The following is a 23607-nucleotide window of genomic DNA, read 5'->3' as shown; positions in this document are numbered from 1 at the left end:
CACGACTGGTGTTATTCCACCTGTTATTATATCCCGCCTGTTATTATATTGGCTCTATATAAATGTAAGTACTCTTACATGGCAATAATCTCTTCCAAGACAACACAATTCTATGCCAACACAACTGTTGGCATACCACACCATAGGGCAAATAATTTTAAATATTTTGATACAATAAATCACATCCACATTTAATAGCTGTATCGTAGCACAAGAACAAACTTAATTGCAGGGTTGAGCTGTTATAACTTCATCAAAAGCAGAACAGCACTGCTTTAAAATTCCAAGTGAATCAGTTGTATGGTTCCAGCCCACACAACATCTATGTCTCATCCACAACAAAATGTTTTTCAGTTCTTCTGAGGAAAAAACACAAATGTCTGCAAATTCCCTGCTCCCACTTCAACTGAATGTTTGATTTGGAAAATAACATTTAACTCCTCCGTGCTGCTGTGGGATGTTTTTGCAAGGTCAATCCTCTTTTTATCTCACTTACACACAACGGAAAGAATGAGCTCCCATCCCACTGGCCTCAAAGGTAATGTACCAGTGGGAGGGCGGCTTCAGCCACCTGCTGCTGGGGCTGCTGCTGTCTGGAGAGCAGAAGCAGTTGCAGATGTGTGTAGGAGGAAAGAGGGAAGAGGCATACCTCAAATGATGTCAAACTGCATCAGACATCTACATTCATTTAGATCCACTGCAAATGCAAAAGCAACATGCCTGCTATGAACTCAGGCCTGAATGCTTCCCAAATACCAAGTAAAATTGTGGAAAACCTCTGGAATTCATTTCTGAACGAAATAGCTAACAAAGAACCTACGCCTAATATTCCTTACTAACATGGCTTCATGCAATCACTTCCAAATCCCTGGGCTATTTTTGTTTGGAGCATTCACTTCTATTACAGCTCCGTCCTATTTCCATTTTTGGGAAGTCGCTATTATTCACAGTTCTGCCAATCCTTACTGTTCTAGTTTTCCTACATTTGTGCCCAACAAGCAGGGCACAAGTTCCTATTATAGATTCTTGCCAGCACAGTGGGACTGGTCTAGAATATATAATGTGGCCAATACACGATGTGATTACATTTACTTGTGTTGTTCTGCTCCTCCAGCTTAAACTTTTGCTAACTACAAGACTTATCCTCATTTTATACCAATGTTCATTGTTCAGAAGTTGACTCTTAAGGCATTTAGTCAGTATTGTCAACTTACTGATTAAATTTTTAAATAGACTCCTTAATTTTTTTCCTAACATCATACTCTTGGAAGTGAATTCCCTAAATGTCTGTTTACATTTCACTGCTGTTCCTCAAATGTTCCTTAGAGCTTCTACTACTAGTAAAAATCTCAGTGAGAATGGAAAGTCTTATAAGGCAGCAAGCACGCTGAATGTAAAGCCTATTTTACCAAATATAGTATCTTTCTCATTGTCCCCTTGAATACCTTCTCCACACTTATCCCATGATTTTTCTTTCTAAAAAAGGCCTCTTAAGAGTTGAAAATGTAAGTATTTAGCTCTATTTCGTTCTCCATTTGCAAAACATGTAATACACAGATACTGTAACAGAAATAGCAGGCAACAGTAATGTGTGAAGGAAATTCCAAGCAAATTGCACTCTATTTTTGCAACTGCTTAAACACATGCTTATGTAAGAGCATACAGGCAAACACGCAGTGAGCAGCACAAATGATAACTAAGGTTACCTATGTATCACACAAGTCTCCATTTTCAGCAGTTTACAGCTGTGTCAAATACTAAATCCCAGGTGAAAAAAAAAATAATCTATCCTGGGCATCTGTCCATGCTGTGGTTTTTTGGAAAATTTCAAGCAAACACAAGTCAGCTGGTTATGAATGCGGGTAACCGAAAATAAGTTCACTAATGTGACACTGTGTAACACCAAACCTTATACTACACCTATTCACATTGAAGAACTCTGTTTACTGACATGGAAAGGAATTGAGTGCTTAATGCCTCCCGAGGACATGGGCAAAGATGTCCCTGCTTCCCACCTTGCGTCGTATCTGCCTCACAGGTAAGATGAACAACACAAAAGGAGTATGTAAAGTGCCAGTTTACCCAACTAGATGGAGGAAAAGGCAAAAACCAAGTCTCCAACCCTGCAGCAGTTATAACCACCTCCCTGACAAAAGGACGTTTTGACTTAGTGTGGGTAACTTATTGCAAAAGACAGTGCAAAGCACAGTGTTCTGGCTACAATCTATGTCTATAATTCCAGACATATAAAAGTTCTCCCTGTCCTCATGCTTTGGTATTCCTCGCTATGCAAGCCCTGCTTCCCATGGAGAGGCAATCTGTGTTTGTGGGTGAGAGAAAACATATGATGTACTTCAATTTATGTCCCAGTTTGGACATTTAGGAGAACAGTAACTTGAGGTGCACACGGGTTAGCCACTTTCACCACAGAGCCACAATAAGCTCCTTAAACCACATAAGTGAAGAAACAAAATCTGCTTGCCAGCTCCACATTAGATAGCAGAGACAGATGCAGAAAGTTCTCGCTTTTAACACTGACACTTTGCTTCAGCATCAGACCACCTGTCCTGCATTCTTCATCATACTCAATGCCACCTTGTTATCCTTCCCTTGGAACCATATTCTCCTTGATTCACCCTTATCTTCTTAACGAGATACCTTTCAACAAAATATAACCTAATGTTTCGAAGCAGCTAAATGGCAAACACTTTCTGTCATTAATGAGAGACCATTAACACTGTTCATTCCCTCCTGCATGTTCTAGCTCCTAGCATGTACTAGGTTTTTAAACACACAATATGTGTCTATAAAGAAAGGCAGTATGAAGTGGCCATGATTTCAGCGAGTTCTTCAGCTCCAAATAATCCTTCTCCAAAAAAGGGAAAATAGCAATATACATTTTATAAAAGTATCAGTAGAGAACTGGTCAAGTGAGTATGGCGAAAGTAGGCTGAAGAATAATAATAATGTGACACAGAAAAAAACAGGGCAACAAGCACAGGTATCAGAAGTCACAGTTCACAAAAGCCTGCACAACTGTAATTACTTCAGCTTGAGTTTTCCATGACTATGATGGCAAGAACTCAACGATCCTTTTTCATCCTAAAGGTTAAGTATTATGGCACATTTAAACAGACAATGGCACAAAATTATGTGTTAAAAAGGAAGGTGAAAAGGACAACTTTGTTTAACAATGCTGTAAGAAAGTGTTCTAGCTTTGTAAATCTAGTTATGCAAGACCCTATACAGAAATGTATCCTAGTAAGCAGAGCCTGTTGGTGAGACTTTATCCAAATAGTCAATTCTGCCAAACTCAAAATGCTGCACAAAATCAGGCCAGTTTTCTTGGGAAAGAAAAAAAAAAGAGATTTGCAGACAATTTAAAATGCTCTAATTATTTTTCTTGTTTTTTTTGTATTGTGTTATAAAATGCAAAGTCAACATCAAAACAGTATGTTTCCATTCTGCTGTAACAAAACACTTTAAATGACCAAAAATTCTCTTTCATCTGCTTTAGAGAGATTCTTCTTTTCATGCTTCATTTTTCTCCAGAATTCTGAACTACATCATGTTTCAAAACACTGTAACAACCTGGATTTTGTACTCCTTTTGCACAGCTCTTGTAATAGATGGATTCTTTCATAGTTCACACGCTCTTCTGAGTGCCTCTTAGATCTATCTGAAAAGTGCCAGCAGACCAATTATGTTTTAAGATAAAAGAAATGTATCAGATGTTAATAATTAAAAAGAAAACACTACCTTAATTTTCTCTTTACGCAATGGTCTACTAGTCTCGAAGAATTTCTGGGGTTTACAAAGATGAGCTCCCTTAAAAGGTAAGCAATGTAGCCCTTGAAGAATCACAGTTACTCAAGTCTCAAGATTTTTGACAGAAGCCTTACAAATTTTGTGTTGCACAACAAATTCCTGAAAAAAAGTCTAAAAATGTAAGGATTAAATTATGAAATTAAAGCATGTAGCTTTTCATTGAACTTGCACAAGTTAACAAAACTATTGCAGCAAAAGCTGCGCTGAAACAACGCGCTGACTCAGTCCAGTAATGAAATAGCCTGACATACTAAGTTTCACACACCCAAAATAGTTATCAAATGTGAGCCTGTGATGTTCTGGTTTTGGGCTGTATTCTTTCTAAACAAGGAGGATAAAACTGAATCATGAACAGCTACCTCAATCTGTCCAGTTGGATCAGTGAACAGCCCAGAGTTTTGACACAGCAGTATATGTAACCATACAGAATCACTGAACCAAATAAATGTCCGTGTTGGAAGGGACCTTTGGAGACTGAATGGTGCAACCTTCTGTTAAGAGCATGGCATCAGACTAGGTCATCCAGGGCTCTGTCAAGCCAAGGTCTCAGTGCCAGCAAAAGATTCCACCTCTTCTCTTGGCAGCCTGTTCCAATTGTTCTGATGGTGAAGCTTCCCCCTCATGTTCAGACACAATTTCTCCTGAAGCAACCTGTGTCCTTTGCCTCTTGTCCCACCACTGCGTATCTTGAAGGAGAAGGTACCTTCAGCTTCTCTATAACTATGTTTGATTTACTGCAGGACTATGACTAGATTCCTCCAAGCCTCCCTTTCTAGGCTAAACAAAATTAATTCCTTCAACTCTTCTTCATTTGTCAAGTCCTTCAACCACGCCATCATCTTGGTCACCCTCTACCAGTGCGCCTTCAGTTTTGCAACAGAGCAAAAATTTTAGCCATCCCTCTGTAACTGTCTTGAAAAAGAAAGGGTCCATTCTGCATATGGGCTACTGGAAAGCATCAGACTGTACAAAAGACTGACACTGGGCTGCGTAAGTCACCTTACCTTTGCATTATGCCTGTAATGTGTAAACGCTAAACTCTGCATCTTTAACATTCTTTCAAAATGCTTCAGAAGCAGTAAGTGAACATTGTACCTTCAGAACTCAGACAGGCTTAATCACCTATTTTTAAAAGTTAGTGGAAAAACATTCTTGAAATGAAACCTTTTATACCAGTATTCATTTTGCACGCATCTTCCCAACAGTGATAAAGATCTTGGCAAAGCCTTTGATGATTACAAGAAAAAGAACCACAGTGTTAGAAGTGTTACTGTCAAAAAATTTTTGGACATGTGGAAAATAAGTTGCAACGGAGTTTCATGAAAAATATTACGGAATAGCTGCAGATTTTAATATAAAAAATGAAGTACTGCCAATTTACCTTTAATTTCATTTGAAATGAGCAGCTTATTTTCTGTCTCCTCCTCTTCACACTCTTTGTTCTTTATGGAGTCCTTTGTTTGTAGTACTCCACTGAGGAAAATAAGATGTTCATTTTTTATTAATACATCATAAAAAACACTAAGCATGATGACATCTCTTGCTAACAATGCTATTAACACTCCAGGATTCCCACGTAAAGGATGCTGTATCATCATAAAATAAAAAAAGGGACGATCAGATTTCTGACTTACACAGATGGCATGACTACTGACATGAATTTTGCAATGAAAGCTCAAGATTAGTGCAAACTAAGATTATGTAAATTATATCAATGCACCTCAGAACTAAAAATGGAAAGTATACAAATGAAGGTAGAGGATGCGTTGCAGAATATGGGAGAAGTGAAGAACACATATACAGCTGCATCTCCTACAAAGCCTTACTGGTTATGCAGCACATTTTCAGGAGCTGTCTTAAACAACAGCTACTCTCTTTTCTCTGCCCAACCTTCCTCTCCACCCCACGCCAAGTCCTGTACTATACTGACACACTGTTGTACAGCTATTAATGTTCCTACTGAAAATATCTGTATTCTTTTCTTCCTGTTTTTGCATTAATTCTCGTCCAGCCATTGAGACCATCATCAGCAAATTTGCTGATGACACCAAGCTGGGAGGGAGTGTCGACCTGCTGGAAGGCAGGAGGGCTCTGCAGAGGGATCTGGATAGACTGGAAAAATGGGCTGATTCCAATGGGATGAAGTTCAATAAGGCCAAATGCCGGGTGCTGCACTTTGGTCACAACAACCCCCTGCAGCGCTACAGGCTGGGCGCAGAGTGGCTGGAGAGCAGTCAGACAGAAAGGGACCTGGGGGTACTAATTGACAGGAAGCTCAACATGAGCCAACAGTGTGCCCAGGTGGCCAAGAAGGCCAACGGTATCCTGTCCTGTATCAAAAACAGCATGGTCAGCAGGACAAGGGAAGTGATCCTTCCCCTGTACTCTGCATTGGTGAGGCCACACCTGGAGTATTGTGTTCAGTTCTGGGCCCCTCAGTTCAGGAAAGACATTGAAGTGCTGGAGCGGGTCCAGAGAAGAGCAACACGACTGGTGAAGGGACTTGAACATAAGACCTATGAGGAGAGGCTGAGGGAGCTGGGGTTGTTTAGTCTAGAGAAGAGGAGGCTTAGAGGTGACCTCATCACTCTCTATAACTACCTGAAGGGAAGTTATAGCCAGGTGGGGATTGGTCTCTTCTCCCAGGCAGTCAGCAATAGGACAAGGGGGCATGGGCTTAAACTCTACCAGGGGAAATTTAGGCTGGATATTAGAAAGAAATTCTTTACAGAGAGAGTGATCAGGCATTGGAATGGCCTGCCCAGGGAGGTAGTGGACTCGCCGTCCCTGGAGGTTTTTAAACTGAGATTGGACATGGCACTTAGTGCCATGATCTAGTAAACGGACTGGAGTTGGACCAAGGGTTGGACTCGATGATCTCTGAGGTCTCTTCCAACCCAGTCGATTCTGTGATTCTGTGATTCTGTGAAAAGAGCCACTCCTTGCCTGCTGACTGTGGCTGCTCCCACAACTTTGCCAGCCCAAACATTTGCAAAGAGGGAACACCTCCCCTCTACTGAGGAAAATGGGGCAAGAGAGGTGGAAATAAACAGAACTTCTCAAAGGGAGGTGGTGGGTGTATCTGCATGTTAAACTCAGACCCTGGGAAGTTCCTTTTCAAACTGCCTTCACAAGGTATTTCCAGTCTGGTTTCTTAAAGAAATGAAGCTGCTTATGAACTTGCTGACATTATGTGTGTATTTATTTCCTTCAGCTTTTAAGAACCTGAGAACACTTTGGCCAGTTCTTTCTAAACCACCATAGATACAGATCTCTCAGAGATACTAAGTACATAATGAACGTTTCCTAAAAATAGGCATCAGACAGAATGATCTTAAAGACTACAAGAAAATCCACCACATGAACTCACATTTTTCTATCTACCAGAGAAGCAGTCAACAAGAATCCCTTTATGAATATCCCAAATACAGATACAATGCCACACTAGAGCTAGTACCTTATTAGACATAAAGATTAGCAAACCTCAAAACACAAATCCACAGAAAACCAGACTTGTTTAGTTTCATTGTTTACCTTTACACTACTAAATACATTTTATATACTAAATACTATTTATACTCTTAGATACAAGTAAGCATTTGCGAACAAATCAGCCAGGAGCTGCAAGTTCACTGACATCAATAGAAATCTATTTAAAACACTATTAATGGTGCAAAATGAACACAAACTGGAAAGTCCAGCCTTTGGTAGGATACAAATAGTAATGGTATGACAAACAATGCCAGTGGAATGCATACAGCAGGCATGCCTTCTTGCGCTACAAAGGACTTCTCCACAGCATCTTCCTCCAAACCACCACCTGCATTTGTTTACTTAAAAATTATTTTCCTGACCTCCACAAACACAGAAAACTTCTAAAGTAAGATTCTACAAAGTAGTACAATTAATTCCAAACCCAAAGGAAATGATTACTGCAATTCGACATGAGGAAGAGAGATCACCAAAACCTGTGAGGAAACATGTATATTCCTCTTTTCTTGAGGATGATTTTCACAGCGACATAGATCTAAAAATTCTATCTCACTAGTTAAATACAAGTTAGTATTAAGAACTGAAAGTTTTGGGGAAGGAGTTGGAAGATAAATTCTTTCAAAATGTAGTACCATTTCGATTCCCAAGCCTGGGTGTTCAGCTTCCAGAATATTTCCAGAATTGAATTCCTATTACAGTGAACTTCTTTCGCTACTGTGAAGGCAGCGAAATTTCTTTCAAATGAAAATTGAATATGATGTAGGCATGTAATCTTTATCTTTAATTTTAATCTCAGGAACATTCCAGAGGGACAGACTGCAGTTTTTACACACATATTTTGCAAACCAAAGTTTTCTAGTGTAACTGTTTGTATGCACAGTTACCTCTTACTAGAAGGGAAAAGGAGTTAGTAGAACTGGAAATGAGCTGAGTACTACTTAGAATTAACATAACAAAATAAATGTCATGGTTGGCCCCATATGTGGCGGGCTCCTCAATCAAGGACTTCTATGAAACAAAAGATCACCTGCAGTACAAAGGCACATACAACTGTACTTAAGTCAAACATAGTCAAATCCACGCTATGGGCTCAGCAGCTCAAGAGCACACAAGTATAAGTATCTATGTATTCAATTATGCATGTATACTTCGAATAAACATCTAAAAAGATCCACTGGGTATTGCAATAACCAGATGCTCAATATTTTATAACTCCAGCAGTTCATATATACCTAATGTTGTGAATGCTATTATTCATGCCTTTTTCAAAGAAAGTTTACACAACTAAAAGGCCTCTCTGACTATGCTGGATGCATAAAGACTGTGGAAGGCTGGATGATAAAATGCAGATAGTCATCAGTGTATTCAAACAGTTCAAATGCAAACTGCAAAGCCTCTGGGTAGTTTAAAGTTGGCACAAGGCTGTCATTCTCTGAATGAAACAACTGAATGCAGTGAACAGATAGCACACATACAGGTTATTTTAGGTCTTCATAAAGGTAATATTTGTACATATACAATATCATATTTGTACACAGACTTAAGAAAGAAGAATCTCAAACCCCAATAATTTATCTGTCTTGTAGTATTTTGCCTCTCCTCTCTGATATGCATTTCTTATTTCTTAAATACATTGTGACACTCCCTTCCCACCTATTTCTAATATAAAGACAGACAAAGAACTTCCATCTCCTTTCCCATTGCTTCCAAGAGTTCCACAGACACATTGCTGTACTGCATTGCCTGGTAAGCTGCATTTTAAACTGTCTCCAAACGACTCATACTTTGAAAGGAACTGATAGTTACCCAGGTGCCTTCTTTTCTTTCACATCACATAACACGGGCTTCTTGGAAGGAGATGTACTTTCTGTATCCTCCTGCTCAGTTGTGTCTGATACAGTTTTCCCAGATGGTCGATTATGAGCTGAAGATTTCATAGCTATGTGACCAGGGCTGGGGCATTTTCTGTCACTGTTTAAAACAAATTAACAGAATGTTTAAAACCGAGTTGTTGTTCAACTTATTTTTTCTATGGGTAAAGAGTCATTAGTGTAATTGAAGAAATAGAAAGGTTTCATTTGTTTGTTTCAAGAAACAGCAGTTTCTCACTTGCCAACAACAAAACTGTATTTTCAAAAATCACAACACAAAACTCTCTTCCCCATTAAATCAAAGGTAAAACGTTTAGGCAATTTGGCTAGTGTTCTTTTTGATAATAAGCTATCCACTTCAAATACTTGTAACACAAGAAAACTGTGAAGTATCATTTTACTCCTATATGTTATCTCTCTTGCCTTATACATTGCTATCTAGTCAGGACCCTTTAAAAATGTTATGCTGTGTCTTAATTGGGACAGTGAAAAAAGCAGCACTTTTCCTGGTAGTTCCTGCCACAGAGAACACCACTCAAACTGTTACTGGTTTCACTGGGCCAATACCTAAGCCACCCGTCAGACAGCAATTAAGTCACTTCAGATTTGTACAATCCTACACTTATAAGAACAATCAAACCAAGCAGCACTCTTTGAGAGGTGAATATTCTGGTTTTCAAAGTATGAAGTTCAAACTGTCTCTGACAATGTAATTTAAAATACTGTCTATTGAAAATACATGGTCATTACAGTGGGAACTGGAAATCTTCACTGTGAACATTCACATTTTCACATTTACATTAATGAAGCCCTTGAAAAGAATGGAAAGTGTCTCTTACTTTCCTTCTTACATTCTCTGCGTATCCCCACAGCCCACAATAAGCACAGGAGTTGGTGGCCACAATTTCTACTAGGAAATCATCATCTGAAAATCTTCATCTTGGTATCACATCCCTTTGTTTCTTCCCAGTGCTCCTGCTAGAAGCTTCAGCCACAGATTTCAGTATCATCTTTGCAAAACTCACTCCAGTAGTTTGATTCCCACTCCCACAAGAACAACAGAATTTATAGTGGCTATTCTTCAAAGAACAATCTGAATTTACAGTCATGTCAATAAGGCCACCCCAGCAAACAAAAGAAACAGAAATAAATAATTTTCTTAAGTGAAACCAAGCGGCAAACAATCCATTTTAAATTGCAATTAACCACTTTACTAAGGTAGTTACACTGAAGATTAACTGAACTCTTGTTAAATCATACACAGTCAAATCAGTATCAGTCTTTGACAGCTCAGTGACCTTTTCGATAAGCACTGATGAAACCATTTCTTCCCTCTAAACGAAAAATGCAGATAAATAGACAAGCCTCTCTGAAACCATTCAGCCATTACTCAACTACAAACTATGTTGAGGAACACGGAAATCAAGTACTGCTGTTAGTCACAGCCACTGCTTCATTGTTATTACTTGATTACAGGAGAGGTGGATCTTTCACTTGCTTCCATTTTTCTATTCCTGGGGACAGGACTGGCTGCAGGCATCTCCCCACTCAGCCGGTCAGGTAAGAGGCTTTCCTTGTTCAAGTTCATCTCCGAATACGGGCAGGTGACTGCACTAGAAGTTGAAGAAGAGAAATGCCTCATTATTGCTAGAAACTTTACTGACATCAGAGACCAGTTTTCTAGGAGCAGATGCAATCACAATTAGTATAAAGAGGAATAGAAAAACATGCAATAAGTGGTCATACTTGAAATGTGAATAAATCCACTGATTAAAAACCTCAACCTGAATGTTTTACAGATTACCTTTTGACAGCACTTATGTAACACAAATTGTGTTAATTTATATCACAGCACACAGTGTAGAAAATCGCTTGATGAATATTTACCCTGCTCTCTCATACCTCTAATGGTTTTTATCTATAATATACAGAGTGCCGTGACTATATCCACCTTTCTCCAAGCAAAATCATATTCCCATGGTTATTTTTTCCTGGAAAGGAGGGTATTTCTACTATGTAATGTCCACACGGAAGCTGCATTGCAAGGGCACAGTCTGAGAAATGCTACACATCCTCTCACTGCAGTGAATGCCCCATCTTTGCAAACGCCGCTTTGTGATATTCCATTGAAAGACTGAGATATTTACACAGTCTTTCCTATCATACAACACTCGCAATTTCACTACACTCCAATTACGGAAGGAAAGAACTTGACGCTGTGCTTTGGTAGTGACTTGTAAATATTACTCTAAGAAATGTGAAAGTTATACCTCCCACAAGGGGTGGGAAAGGGAAGAACAGCAACACAAATCACACTGGCCTGAACTAGGATTTTGTCTTTAGAAGAACGTAATGCAACGTTCAGCTGATTAGTCAGGCTACGAGTTACTCACACTTCAAAAATAATATCCCAAATTCTGAAAGGTATATATATGACACAACAGTGAATAATAACATGCCCAGTTTTCAAGTCTCTGCTTAAGATATAGGAGAGGCTGTACTAAACTTTATGCTCTATTGGTAGTTCATGAGCCACAACATTAACTATAACCTAAAATCATGCTTTCTTACTTGTTTTATTACAAGGACCTCTAAAATGGTAAAATGTAAAAAACCCATGTCCTGGGATTTTATTTATCTTCTTTTCAAGAATATAACTATCTGCCTTTTCACAAACTACTGCAATGTTGTATTTGTTTCACTGACTGTTACATGCATGATTTCCAAACAGAACTGTCTAATATAAACAAGTCTGCCTTGTCGGCCATATACCTTGCCATGTCCAAATCACAAAATCTAAATAGAAAACCAACAGATTTCATTCTCATGTTTGTTTTACAAAGCACAGAATTTAAAAAGGCCTTTTATTCAAAATATGCCATGTATTACAGAATAACAGAATGGTTGGGCTTGGAAGGGACCTCTGGAGATCATCTGGTCCAACCCACCTGCTAGAGCAAGGCTCCTTTTTCTTTACTGATGAAGCTTTGGATCCACAGTGTGTATGAATCAACTCCTATCACAAGATTGGACCAATATTAGTAAACTAATTTTGGACCTACCAACATAAACAAAAAGTTGGTGGAAATTTATATGTCCCTCAGCACTAGCATAAAAGGCCAAAATTCATTCAGGCCACATCAGCCAGTCCTTGCTGGGGTTATTGACACAGGCATCCAACAGCGCAGCTCATTTTGTCAGTTGGTTCATTTGGAAGTGAGAGAGTATCCACATTTTTTTTTGTTATTATTCCTTGTATAACTGTCCTGAATTTAAATCTCCTCTGAGACACAGGCACTGAAGTTTTTTTCCATAAGAACCTTCACATCAGAAGCTTACATAGGACAATAAGATAGAGCAAATGGGTGGCTGGACTCTGAAGTGCTACAGTTGAAACAGGGTATTTCTTGTTAATGAAAATGTTTTAAAGACATGGAACAGAAGATATGAAGAAAAATTCAACCCGGAGCATTTAACTTTTATTTCAAATTCCTAACACAGAATTTGGCATTTTCTTTCAGATTTCTCTATATACCTCTACTTATATTTATTTTTCAACCCACTGGTTTTGTCTGTCTTAGGAACTAGCCTCTGCCAGACATCTTAAAAGAACAAAAAACCAGCAACTGAAAGACTGAGAATAAAAGAGGGACAGTTATTTTATATTCTCAGTTCTTTATATTGCTGCATCTATCACTATGATGTCTTTTTTCCCTTTCAAATGAACTACAAGATGAAAGATACAGGCTTCTGTTCAGAAAAAGTCTTTAAGGAGCCAACGCTAGTGGGATTTAAGTTCTTGCTGTGACAAACTGCTACCACTGTGATGAAATACAGTTATCAGAAACTCAGGAACATATTGGTTCATCTCAGTTCTGTCACTGCTATAAGGCAAATCTTCTTTTGGCTTCCTATGCTCACAGGGGTGTTTTGAGGCTTAGCGTTTTTAAGCAGTCAGAGGGCTGTCTCTAAACACTACCAATGTGGTATTTAACTTCAGTTGTGTATTATTAAATAAGCCTTACACCACGATGAAATGTGACATTACAATTTCACCTCCAGCAGGTCTTCTGACGGCCAACACCATTAATATGTTTTAAATTAAAAAAAAAAAAACAGAAAAAGCCTCAAAATTCAGTCCTTCATTAGAATTTGCCCATTTACTGCCTCTTCCTTTAGTATTTTCTGGAAAACCAGAAGTTGAATGACAGTTTCAGTCAAAAATACCTATAATACTAACAATACTTTACAAAGCCAGATTGAGTTTTTCTTTGTAATTTATCATTCCAGTTCTTGTATATTTTTTTAAAAAGTCCTTGACAGTCCTTTGATGTTACTATTACTTGAGGCAACAAAAAGAACCCTCGAGGTTTCCAGCAGTAGCTTTGTTTCAACAAAACATGGCATGAATGAACCTGTGTATGAGTTACATGGCTTCAGATCAATCAGTAAATCCTCCTGAATTCCAATGCCCCCAGCCTTTGGTTTTGTTTAACTTGTCTGTTACAAAGAATTAAAAAAAAAAAAAAAAAAAAGAAAAAATCAACCTTGTTATTCCTACATAATAAAAGTACTCAACTGATACTGATACAGGATGGTAAGTTTTGGAGATAATTCATCTCAAGGCCTCAGAAGTCTTGATGTTTAGGTTATTTTAGGATTTTTAACTCTTCTGTCAACTTAAACCTGAATTTCTGCTCCCGCTTGGAGTTTGCCTTAGCACACCATTTTGAAAACAGCAGAAGTTCAGAAGCCTATTTCCAAAATGCTGAGATGTCCTTGACTTGGGGGTACCACAGTCTGCCAGAGGCACAGGGAGCACAGCAAGAAGCAGAAGCAGCAGCAGGTACCCAATCTGAAACCTCTACACTGTAGAGGCTGTAGCACTGCTGCACAGCTTTGAAAACAGTCCAACACGAAGATACTTAATTATCATCTGAGCTGCTTCAGCAGGCTCAACCCATGTTTCAGTAAACAAATATTCACATTAACACCACTCGACTTCCCTGCACACGAGAGCAATCAGCCACCTCTAAATGCTGAAGGATCAACATAGCACAGCAGCGAGCTTTCTGCTGCACGCTTGGCATCCTACTGAAATGGCAGCAGAGTGGTTGGCAATACTCATGTCCATAACATGTTTTTCTGAGGAAAAGGAGCCACTGTTTCCAGAATCTTGCATAGGCTGAGGAAAAACTGAGCATTAAAATAAGCTTTTTTATCGAATCAGGAAAGATCAATAAGGGAAAACGCACACACTAATTACTACTACTTGTATACCATTCTGAAGAATTCCTGGGATCACAGACCCAGGATTTTCAAGACAACAGAGGTTTTACATTATCAGCCATGGTTATTTTGCAGCTGCTCTTCTATCACTCTCAAGATGTATCTCTAGGTTGGATTACACATGCATTTATTTTTCTCTGAAGTTCAAGGGTAGCAGGATAAACTGGCCTGCTGATGGGTGATCATAGACCTTAGACATCTCCAGACAACTGGAGATGGTCCTGTCTTCTAGCAGTATGCAAAGGTTCTGAAGTCCAGAGTCCAACTGGATTAATCAGCCTCAGATACACCTAACATCAGAAGAGAACATAAGCAGAATTCTCCCTTAATCTGAAGAAGAGTAGTAGGGTACTCTGGTAAAATAAAGTTAATACTAAGGTATTTTCAAATATAGATTATTAGTCTTTATGACTGCTTGGAATATTTTGCAAACCTGCGTGAAGTTACAGAGTTTAGTTGTACTGGTTGAAAATGTTACCAACCCCAGCTCCTCATCACTGCCAGGGGATGAGATTGTATGGCAGCTCCAGGAAAATTTGCCCAAACAATCTTCCCTGATGGGTTAAACAAATAGATTGACTAACTGATGGATCTACGGTAGTCTATGTTCGAATGACCGCATCTGCTGGTAGTGATGTGTGATTAGCAAGAAACTCCAGCAAAAGGGTCCTGACAACATCTATGGGATGTATTCTTTTTCTGCTGGATTTTTGTTAAGTGACATCTTTACTTCAGTTGACTTTATGAAAATATTTTTAACTAGTCTGGAAACAAGTGATACAAATATTCTCTTTCACAATTTACAATGTTTATCATCAAAGCATTCTTTTTTAGGAAAAAGCTGCTTCAACAGTCTAAACCTGACTCAAGAGTAGTTTATAGCAGATTTGGCTAGGGCCAATGACCTTACATAAAAGATAAAATTAAACTTCAGACTGCTATCAAAACCAGATGAGAATTACTTCAGCAGACACTGAACAAACAGATGTGACATCCTGCTGAGCTGAGGTTTCCTGCATTTCTCTGCTGCAGTTCTCTTACAACACGGCCTCCTCTGCGACACATACAATTCATCTGAGACATAACGCATGTCAAGTTTCTGGTAAAAATCTTTGTTCCTGGAGAGTTGACCCAAAATGCTAACGACCTGTTTACAACTGGCCGCTTTGCATTGCTGCTTGTGCTTGAAAATCATTGCATGCATTAAATATCAGACAGCACACAATTCACAATCATAAAAACGCAGGTGATATGCATAGTGCTCCAACCTGCACATCAGTCTCAATTTCAACTGCACAGCAGAAAACCCTAGATCAACTGGTGATAGATACCAAGTCCTTATTATCATCAACTTTTCCAAAAAGTAAATGCTTTAACCCCAGTACATAATTAATCACCGAGGATTTCATCTGGTTCCTTAGGAACAAGCTCTCAAAATTATTTCAGAACTACTTAGCATTTTAAATTATCATCTTTTCTGCACACAGGCATTTATGCTGCAGACAGAGATCGTACCTCATCATGAAAAAAAAGAGATAAGCATGTTTAAATACATTCCAGGGTTGCGAAGATAAAAGAGCCAAGCGACTGCTACCTGACGTGGATAATTATACCAATTTCAAAATGTCTTGGTTAATTCAGGAAAAAAGTGATGGTACGACGTCAGAATTTTTGGGGTGACCCAGACCCTGCAGGCTGTAGACTCCAGATAAATAACAAATCTGTCGCTACTGTTACATTTTTATTTCACAGAACTACCACTTGATGTGCGAATAACAGGATTGCTAAGACCATAGTAAAAATAAAACACAATAGATTGCCATGAGTTTATTTCTTTTATTGATATTCAGGATGAGTAAGTATAACAACTTCAAATACCACGGAAAATATAGTTACAAAAGCAAAGGCTACATGAACTAACTAGACATGTAGCTCTTACTCATCCCTTCTCTGTGAAACAGTAGAAGATTTAGTGCCAACGTTTATTTAGAGAGATCATAAATTAAAAACTTTTCTCAAATATTCACTTATTGTTTCTGAGAATGGGTATATTCACCTAAGTAAGTATATGCTAACTAAAGGAGGGCGACCTCTTAAGTACTAACAAAAGCATCTTTAGAAATACAAAGTACAAACAGCAAGTTGTTCAGGCTGTCATTCGGGAATACATCAATTGGAATTTCCTTTTTGGTATTTTTTCCAAGCCAACAAGCAAATCCTCACCTCCACCAACCAAGCAGAACAAAAACATCCAAGCCATAATACAATTAGTAGCCTTGTATTTCAAAAGGCTCAAAAGTTATTGCTTTATATCTATCTGCCTGTAACATTTTTCAATCTGACCAGAAAGCCGAGGAATCCTCATAGGAACCAAATACAGAGCAGCTGGATCTATCAATTGTGACCAAAAAAATGATGTTTGACAAATCTTATCTCAGCACACCCTGGTGAAATGAAGTTAGAGATTGCTAATGTTTATTTCAGCATGCTCACCATGGCAACTGACATCATTGCATACTGAGGTATACAAGATTTCATATTTTTTTCCAGCTTGGATCTGTTTTCTTGTGAACAGCAATTAAAAAAACCCACTATGTGAACACATCACAAATTGAAAGAATAAAATTAGTTTCATAGCACATACCTATGATGGCCGATATGTCTTGCTCTTTTAATGTGTCCAACTCCTTTACATCCTGCTGTGGGACAACCTCCATGCTCTAAAGCTTCCACCAATTCCAAGGGACCTGCATGTCAGGGGAAATTACATAAGACATTTTAAAAAAATCTATATAATCTTTAAGAGTCAAACAAATATGCAGGAATACCAGAGTATCATAGTAAACATGAAGAAGAAATAAGTAAACAAAATCTAATTTTAAAGTACTTTAAAATGAATTCTGTAAAAGCATGATGGAGATTCAAACAAGCTAATCCACTGGAGAAATAACTTTATTCTGTGAGTAAATCTCTACAGGAGACCCATATCTATATAAAGAAGGAAAAACTCGGAGGAACTGTATGACTTTACATTTCTCCCCTATTAACTACCTGTAGTTGCAAGAGCACAAAGTAAGTCACCCTGCTATTCCAAAGACAGGGTTCATAATGGGTACTGACCTTCTCCATTTTTTAGCTCAAGTGAATGAGTTGTGAAAACAAAGGCTGAAAATAGTACTAAGAAGCACAAGTCATCGGGAGATTTTTGGCATTTTACTTATCTGAACTTACGTGTCTGATTTTCATCAACCTGTAACAATGACGCTTGCAGAGACATTAAAGCATGTAGCTGTCAAAACCATCTTTGACGCTCAAGCAAAAATAGTATATAACCCATAGTTTCATAGTAAGCAAGAGACAGATCTACTCCAGTACAAGGAACTGAGAACAGCTCCTGCACATCAGCAAACATGCACTTCCTCGCCAGCACCGCTTTTACTTGACGAGTCCATGAACTTGTATCTCCCCCTACAGATAACAATACTGACATAAAAAGGTCTATTTAAATAGATTCTCCTACATGAAAGATAGATTCTTGCTCGTAGGTAGATAATGAAAAAATGAGAATTATTAGGTATCATTAGGACAGTCCAAGAGCATTTTTAACAACATTCCACCTATGCTAATGTTACAACACTATGACTACCTACACTGAAGTCCAAAGACTTCTATAGGCTTTAAAATGCTCTAATGGATGAGAGAACAGAGAACTTTAGTTTTGATGCTTATAACGTAACAAGTTAGTGGAGTACAGTCCTAAAATTACATTCGGCCCTTTGAAGGCAACCACGAGGCTGATGCGGCCCCTGGCAAAAATGAGTTTGACACTCCTGCGCTAGAAAAAATGAACAGTGCCTCCTACACCACCACCTAGAGGAGCTGATGTGTTGTGGTACGTGATGGACAGCTGTATTTTGTTTCTTTCAATGCCTCCAACAAATTGAAATTAGGTATTTTATACCCCCACCTAGGCTAAGATTTTTTTCTTTTTTTCCAATCTCAGGTAATAGAAATGTCACAACCTTATTCAGCTCTTTTGCCATATGATACAACTTTTACTTACGTGACCACTACTTTTTCCCACCAGCCTGCTACTTCATTCAGCACACGGGATGCACATCTCTGATTACGAAGATATGCAGCACCCTATCCTCTCCTTATTATTCACTTTGTGCTTCAGCATTTACAGTACTCAATTCAGACTATGCTTTGAAGGCAGAATGATTAAGTTCCTAACAGGCAGTCATCACTGTACCACTGGAGTTCTCAGAAAACTAATGAATACACTCCCACCATGCTCTTGACAGGAAACATTTCTTCTTGACATTTTAGAGATGATGAGCTGAGGTACAGCGATTTTCAGGTAACACATTCACACAGTCTGTGTGTGCCTTATCACAGTTATTTTACATTTAATTTTTTCAGAGTACTTAGCATCACTCAGCATTTCTTATTTTCCAAGCACAACTCTTTCTCATCTCTCTTACAGCTGTGAACACTCAGCACTTGTGCAAACCGTACCTTGCAGCTGCGATGTAAAATAATTCCAGAGAAGACCACTCGCTTCAAAATCATCTGTTTAAACTTTAGCTAATGTGTTTTTGCTACCATTACCCAGAAGCACAACGGCACAGGTAGGGATAACCCTTACCTCAGAGCCTCTTCTCCCTGTAACCTTCAGTCTCATTTATGACAGATCTCTCACTTGAACAAGTAAAACAAAATCCCTAGAGAGGGCAAGCCGGTAAATACAGTACTATTATTGGTAGAAGGCTTCTGTTAGCTTTCTCTTCAACGTGGGCACCATTAACCCCTCTTTGCTCAGCTGAAGAAAAGGAAGTTAGCTGGTTTTGAGGGTTTGCCACAGCATTTGCAAGGAGTGCCTTCTCAGAGAAGTGCAGTCTCCTACAAGCCAAAAAGCACACTAACCTTCAAGAGGATGTGGACATAAGATTTTAAGAGTGATACCTTATCCCTACAGAGTGCCACAGCAGTGAGACCACTGGCTTTGGGAGGGCAGGGATTTTATATAACAGATCCTTATTTCCAGGTTTTGCCTGTGGTTCTTACACATACAGAGAAACACGGTATTTCCACTACAGTAAGACTCAACAACAAAGCTATCTACTAAAAAGTGATTAATTACTGACCGTTGATTTTGTACTAAATGTCACATTTACATTATTTTGCATATCCTAGTTGCTATTCCTCCTTGCATGGCACTGGCATGGAAGAACATAGCACAGTACACGTGACTTTTAAAATAATTACATTATAATGTGATTTCTCTTACTAGGTGGGGGCTGAAGAGGGTGTCCGGTTTTTGTACACCAGCCCGCAGGATGGATATCAGGGCTATCTACATCAGTCCAATAATCATAAATACTATCCCAGCCATCAAAATGTACCTAAAATAAAAAAAGGAGAACAATACATTTTAGATCAGAAACATTCTATAAAGTTTCCTTAAGGAATCTCTGAAAATGTCCATTAGAGAAGACACTTTAAGGCAACTACCAATGTTACACAGAAAATATATGTACATTAGATCTGGATCCAGATATACTCTCACTGAGAGAGGTGTCATTTGGTTGTTTATTATGTCTTGCATGATCAGGCTCAAATGCCAGGAATAAAGCAGCCAAGCTTAGTTTTCACATTAATACTTCAATTAAGCATGAATTCCTGCCTTTTTTCTAAAAAAAAAAAAAAAAAAAAAATCCAAACATTTTCTAATTTCCTGTTTGAACAGGATTTAAAAATAGCAGAGCAGTAAGCCAAGGCCTAAAAAATGGCATTTATCCACTAAAAAAAACCCAAAATCCCCAGCATACTGGTAACAATTTTACTAAAATCAGGCTATACAGGGTAAGGAGCTGAAACTGAAGAGAAAACGAAGTATGTGACTTCCCAGAAAATCACCAGTATGGCTATAAATGCTTTTTTTTTTTTTCAGGTGAAAGCTAAGTATCTTCAAATCTTATTTGACCTCTGTACTAGTAAATAGCTTAGATCTCTCATGCATGCATGTGGATGCACATACACACAGCTACATACCAACAGAGCTCGTTCAACATATACTACAGAGACAAATTATCACCCTAGAAGCTACAAATCCTGACATTTTAATATATTAGACATGAAAGGGGGTTTCTGTTTGGTGGTGTTCTGGGTTTATTTTTTGCATGACAAACTTAAAGTTTAGATGGAAAACATTGTAAAGGTGAAGATATTGTCTCTCACAACTCCCTACCACCAGTTAATTCAGAATGAAATGTCAGCTGCATTTCTGCTTGAAATACCATGCATGCCTAATAAATGTGTACAACTGCAAACACAAATATCTTTCATATCCATCTAACTGGATCTCTGGAATATGCCTGCCCTTCTAATGGTTAAGGGCTTCAGAGAGTAACCTGGTTTCGTAAAATAAAAGTAAAATAGTTCAAGTATACAACTTCTGGAAAACTGGAATTTCTTAAAAATACATTACTAATTAATGCAATCTAAAATCCATAATTAATATAAACTTCAGAATTGCGGAATTCCTTGACAAGGCACAAGAGATCACGGTTCTTGTTTCATGTCTCCCTTGTATCTCTCTCCTCTCCCTGGAAGTTTAAAGAGACAGATTCAATTAACCTAGGCCAAACACTTTCTGGGCCGTAATACAAATACCACAGCAGCTCTGTGACACTTGATAGTAAATCATCACATTTATTGATAGAACAGACAACTGGTTTATATCAACTATTCCCAAAGCAATTTTCTAACGTACTCAACTCCGCTATCTAATTACCTACGTCAGCAAATTTTAACTAAGAGGATAATAGAATGACCCCTTCCAAAGGAATCATATGCATATTAATCAGCAAAAAGCTTAGCAGGACACAGCAATGTGACTAATTTCTTCCTGTGCTTAATTTTACAAGTATAGGATTTTGGTTCCACAAAGTACTCATCAGTCACTCAAGCAGGATAGCATAGTAATACAGAGAGACTTACTTTTATTCTGTAGTCATCAGTATCTACAATAGTTGCTACTCTAATAAATACTGGATTTCTCTTGTCAACGACTTCAAGTTTCATGTTTTTCTGAAAGCCATGTGAAGGTTTCTAGAAAAGAACAACAATATTATGTGCAACAGAAGAAAACCTCAAAAATCTCACACAACTGTAAAATATACAAAATCCACAGCAAACTTTCTGCTTTCATTTTCTCAAACCTGCCGTTCTCCCCCAACAAATCCAAGCATAAAGAGGTCATTCAAACCAGTGCTGCTAAACTAGAGAAACAAAGCAACTATTTTGGAATTTCACGTTCTCTATTGAATCCTTCCAAGCAAGGAAGTAGGAAACTTTATTTTAAATCAGTTGTTTGGGGTTTGTGGGGTTGTTTTGTTTTTCCGTTTGGTTTGGTTCTTTCAGTCTGGTTGGTTGGTTGGTTGGTTGGTTTTGTTGTTTGTCCCTAAATTATCTAGAGAAGTTTTCCCAGAGATTTCGACCAACAGTTTCAATGCAGTATTACATACCAGCAGCCTGAAATATCTATGAAATTTTCTACAGAAAGCATACTTGTATTTTTTAGTATGAGTTTTTGCTTTGTGGATCAAACACTTATTTTTCAGTCTTCTACTGAAAACACAACATGGCATAACTGTAAATACTCATTCAGAACGAACAGGACCAAATACCTGTTTCGTGTTGCTATTTTGGTAAAAAGATGTCTGTGTTAGGAGTATCAGATTTTATCTTTGCCATCTAGAGCTATGAAACCTAAAGCATAAGTTATTTCCATTTAAAGGAAGATATATGCAAGACATGTTAGGCTTTTTATTTCAGATTTCTAGGTGTCTGACGTGTCTGTCCCTCTTAAGACTTTCCAGAACATCAGTGTTTTTTCCTCAGCTGTAGCTTAAAAACTCTATTTTCTCCAACAATACAATATAAAATACTGTGACTGTCTCAGGATGACTTCACCCAAACTCCAACATAACCAGCATTTTATTCCCACTAAATCTGCTTTCTTATTTATCCCAATTAGCATCAATATGGTTACCATTATATTAGTACAGAAAGCAAGGAGGGGATTTTCTCTGGCTGTGAAACCAAAAGGCAGAGATGCACTGACTCCCATGCAGTCACACTCTCCTTGGGGACAAGACATTGTACCAGGGCCTGCTATGACAGGACAAGACGTAATGGTTTTAAACTAACAGAAGGGAGATTCAGGCTAGACATGAGGAAGAAATTTTTTACAGTGAGGGTGGTGAAACACTGGCACAGGTTGCCCAGAGAGGTGGTTGAAGCCCCATCACTGGAAACATTCAAGGCCAGTCTGGACAGGGCTCTGAGCAACCTGATCTAGTTGAAGATGTCCCTGATCATTGCAAGGGGGTTGGACTAGATAACCTTTGAAGGTCCCTTCCAACCAAAACCATGTGATTCTGTGATTCCTTCCCCTCCATCTTCAAAGCCAGACAGACTTGTCTGTGTGACTTTTTGGAACCCACACCATCCCCAGGAGCAATCTGCTAGCATGGTTTCTGTAATAGCGCTGAGCCCTGCCAGCTGGTGCTCTCCTGGTTTAAGGCTGTAAGTGCCTGTGCGCTTGTGGCACGTCCTCTCCAGTTTCCCAATGCAGACACAGCCAGCCGACCCTGTGGGCCACTGGTGGGGCACTCCCACTGCCAAACCCCATGTAGAGGGGGAGAAATTAGAACATGGATGCACCATGAGAAAATGTTTGCTTTTAGCTCGATGTAGTAAAGGTCACAGCCCTCCACTGTTTTGCCAAGGGTACAGATACAGGTCTCAGATACAACCAAATACCTTCCTAATTCTTGCTCCGAGTACTCTTGCTGAGAATGTAAGATTGAGACATGTGATTAAGCCAGAGGTACAGAGTGTTTCAAAAAGATGGACCCAATAACAAATATATAACGATTTCAAAGGAGTTCCATCTTCTTGAAACACCCTGTATTTTGGGGTGATAAATGGCAGATCAGTAATAAACTCTGGTGATCAACTAACCCCAGGGAACTGCTATAAGCACCACATTTCTGCTTTCATTAATCCAGCTCTTAGCAAAGTGTTATTCAGAATTAGTGACCCTAATCTGCAAAGC

At 38.6% G+C, this 23607-nt stretch overlaps 1 protein-coding gene across 8 annotated transcripts in view; it reads right to left on the bottom strand.

Annotated features, from left to right (window-relative positions):
* The window catches only part of L3MBTL3 (L3MBTL histone methyl-lysine binding protein 3), an 80560-nt gene that overhangs the window by 5484 nt on the left and 51469 nt on the right, over positions 1-23607 (bottom strand). For all 8 annotated transcript variants that reach the window (XM_065056927.1, XM_065056925.1, XM_065056926.1 and 5 more), the window contains 6 exons: positions 21486-21596; positions 19774-19888; positions 17125-17227; positions 10658-10804; positions 9127-9291; positions 5210-5301 (listed from right to left, as the gene is read on the bottom strand). In XM_065056927.1, coding sequence (XP_064912999.1) covers positions 5210-5301; positions 9127-9291; positions 10658-10804; positions 17125-17227; positions 19774-19888; positions 21486-21596 — 733 coding nt within the window. The remainder of the gene's footprint in view (positions 1-5209; positions 5302-9126; positions 9292-10657; positions 10805-17124; positions 17228-19773; positions 19889-21485; positions 21597-23607) is intronic.

The sequence above is a fragment of the Columba livia genome, chromosome 3, assembly GCF_036013475.1.
Source record: "Columba livia isolate bColLiv1 breed racing homer chromosome 3, bColLiv1.pat.W.v2, whole genome shotgun sequence".
In the NCBI taxonomy this organism is placed as follows: domain Eukaryota; kingdom Metazoa; phylum Chordata; class Aves; order Columbiformes; family Columbidae; genus Columba; species Columba livia.
This window is presented reverse-complemented; position numbering and strand designations above follow the sequence as displayed.